Source organism: Capra hircus, chromosome 5 (genome assembly GCF_001704415.2).
Source record: "Capra hircus breed San Clemente chromosome 5, ASM170441v1, whole genome shotgun sequence".
Lineage (NCBI taxonomy): Eukaryota > Metazoa > Chordata > Mammalia > Artiodactyla > Bovidae > Capra > Capra hircus.
In genome coordinates this window covers 6393601-6396378 of record NC_030812.1, presented here as the reverse complement: position 1 = coordinate 6396378, position 2778 = coordinate 6393601, and the positions used below count along the sequence as shown (strand labels likewise).

Genomic DNA, 2778 nt, shown 5'->3' with positions numbered 1-2778 from the left:
CAGAAAAATCTAACCCAGAAACCAAAAGTTTAGGTTTATAATACCAACTTAAATTAACAGCAATCAGGAAGGAATTTGGATAGGAATCTAGATCATTGTAGGAAATAAAACAAGCAGTAGAAGAAAATTTGAATTTTTTTTTTTTTAAAAAGGTAAGAAACAATACATATGCAGGCAGAGAAAATATGCCTTTTTAAAAAGGACTTAAAGGGGCAGGACCCATTAGAGTGGCGAGCAGCACAGGCACCAAGATGGCCAACCGAGTGGTCTGCCGGGAAGCCAGCCACGCCGGGAGCTGGCACACAGCCTCAGGACCGCAGCTGAACGCCCAGCTAGAAGGTTGGCTTTCACAAGCACAGTCTACAGAAAGACCTGCTAGAGCCATTATCGCGCCCCATGCAGGGTCTACGTCCTGTGGGTCTTGTGCTGCTCATGCTTACAAACAAGTGGATCCATCTATCACCCGGAGAATTTTCATCCTTGGGCCTTCTCATCATGTGCCCCTCTCTCGATGTGCACTTTCCAGTGTGGATATATATAGAACACCTCTGTATGACCTTCGTATTGACCAAAAGATTTACGGAGAACTATGGAAGACAGGAATGTTTGAACGCATGTCTCTGCAGACAGATGAAGATGAACACAGTATTGAAATGCATTTGCCTTATACAGCTAAAGCCATGGAAAGCCATAAGGATGAGTTTACCATTATTCCTGTATTGGTTGGAGCTCTGAGTGAGTCAAAAGAACAGGAATTCGGAAAACTCTTCAGTAAATACCTAGCGGATCATAGTAATCTCTTTGTGGTTTCTCCTGATTTCTGCCATTGGGGTCAAAGGTTCCGTTACAGTTACTATGATGAATCCCAGGGGGAGATTTATAGATCCATTGAACATCTAGATAAAATGGGTATGAGTATTATAGAACAATTAGATCCTGTATCTTTTAGCAATTACTTGAAGAAATACCATAATACTATATGTGGAAGACATCCCACTGGGGTGTTATTAAATGCTATCACAGAGCTGCAGAAGAATGGAATGAATGTGAGCTTTCCCTTTTTGAATTATGCCCAGTCCAGCCAGGGTAGAGACTGGCAAGACAGTTCAGTGAGTGATGCAGCTGGAGCACTCACGGTTCACTGAAGCTCTGAATCCTCAGGAATGCCATCTGCACATACTCATACTCTGTCCAGGGTCCCAGCCTAACCCTTACCAAGATACTGGTCCTGGGTTGGGGGGATTCTGAAACCTCAAACTAATAGAACTTTCTTCTCTTCTTTTCTAGTAGGTATAGTCCTTCCTTAATTTCAACTCATTAAAAAAAATGCTTTACAGTTTAGAGCAGTGGAAGGAACGCTGGCATCAAAATATTTTGATCAAAAAAAAAAAATAGGCAATGTAAAGGCACAGTTGTGGCAGTCAGTTTTTTGAAAGTAACTTGTGAAGCATTTACCATATCCTAATTTGCACTCTTTGCAGACTTGTGCACATATACTCTGCTTTCAGAATAGTTTTGCAAATTGTACACAAACAAAAAGGGTGGAAGCTTTTTAATAAAGAAGTTGCGTTTATAAATGATCTGTATTAGAATATAAAATTCTCCAGTTATAGTCAATTACTACCCATATTGTACAACAGATACCTTCTATTTTAGTTGCTAATAAAGGGCTACACAACTCCAAAAAAAAATAAAAAATAAAAATAAAAAAATAAAAAGGACTTAAAATCCCTTATTGAAGAGATTCTTAAAAGGACTAAGTAGTTGGCATATACAGAAAAATGTGAGAGGCAATTCTATTGCAGAGGAGAAACAGAAAGTCATGCTGATTTCCTATTTACCACGTCCATGGAGTATCATTTACTACAGGTTCTTCCACTGTAGAGTGGATGCTTCATGTTCCTCATGAGGTTGACCCTCAAATACTGTGGCTTTGGCAGAGGGGGCGGGAGGGCTCCAGACCCCTGCCATCTCCCCAGACCCGAGCGCTCTGCAGGGCAGCGGTGGCACCCGCCGAGTTCTGCATTCACGTCCCTGCCAGCCCGGAGCCCGCGAGGGCAGAAGGTCCGTCCCTACCCGGTGAGAGGATGGTCATCCGTGTGTTCATCTCCTCCTCCTCGGGCTTCGTGGCGATAAAGAAGAAACAGCAGAATGTAGTTAGATTTCTAGAAGCTGCAAGATAGAGGCTGAGGAGGTGGACATCCCAATGTCAGAAGCGCAGAGGCAGTGGATGCATAAGAACATCCCCCCGGAGCAGAAACCTGCTCAGGGCAACCCTCTGCCACCCCAGATGTTTAATGATGACCAATACTGTGGAGATTATGACAATTCTTTGGAATCTAAGGAGAGCAATACAGTCCTTTCATTCTTAGGCCTGAAATCACAGCTGGCATCAAAGGCAGAACCTGAGCAAAGACAAGAGGAAGAGGGTGAAGATGCATTTCAGAGTCCCCGGTGGTACTCAGCACACAGCTTCTAATCTAATGCGTCACTGTGGCAGAAGCCACATACATTATCAGTAACTTTGCTTGTCATGGAAAAGGTGTTTGGGGAAGACTTGAGTCTAATGGGATTACATGATTGCTTTAAACCAAATCAGGACTGTGGTGGGTTTTTTCTTATTTTCAGAATTACCTGCAGTTGCCTCACTTTACCCAGAGGACCTGTCACCTGTTCCCGGTGTGCTTCCTGAATGACTGAGTGATAAGCGGGTGGCACCATCAGAGAGAAAATACTGGATGTGCCCTGGTTTGTAGTCGATGTCAGGATTGCTCAAAC

The 2778-nt window shown here is 43.2% G+C and overlaps 1 protein-coding gene and 1 pseudogene across 2 annotated transcripts; both read left to right on the top strand.

Moving 5' to 3' along the window:
* LOC102182100 (protein MEMO1) lies at positions 234 to 1392 on the top strand. 2 transcript variants are annotated; one of them, XM_018049082.1, is made up of 2 exons: positions 397 to 686; positions 830 to 1145. In XM_018049082.1, the coding sequence occupies exons 1-2, from the start codon at positions 397 to 399 to the stop codon at positions 1143 to 1145; spliced, it is 606 nt and encodes a 201-aa protein (XP_017904571.1). The 2 variants fall into 2 exon arrangements, with proteins under 2 accessions (XP_005679800.2, XP_017904571.1); XM_005679743.3 differs by having other exon boundaries at positions 234 to 1392.
* LOC108636090 lies at positions 2088 to 2479 on the top strand (annotated as a pseudogene).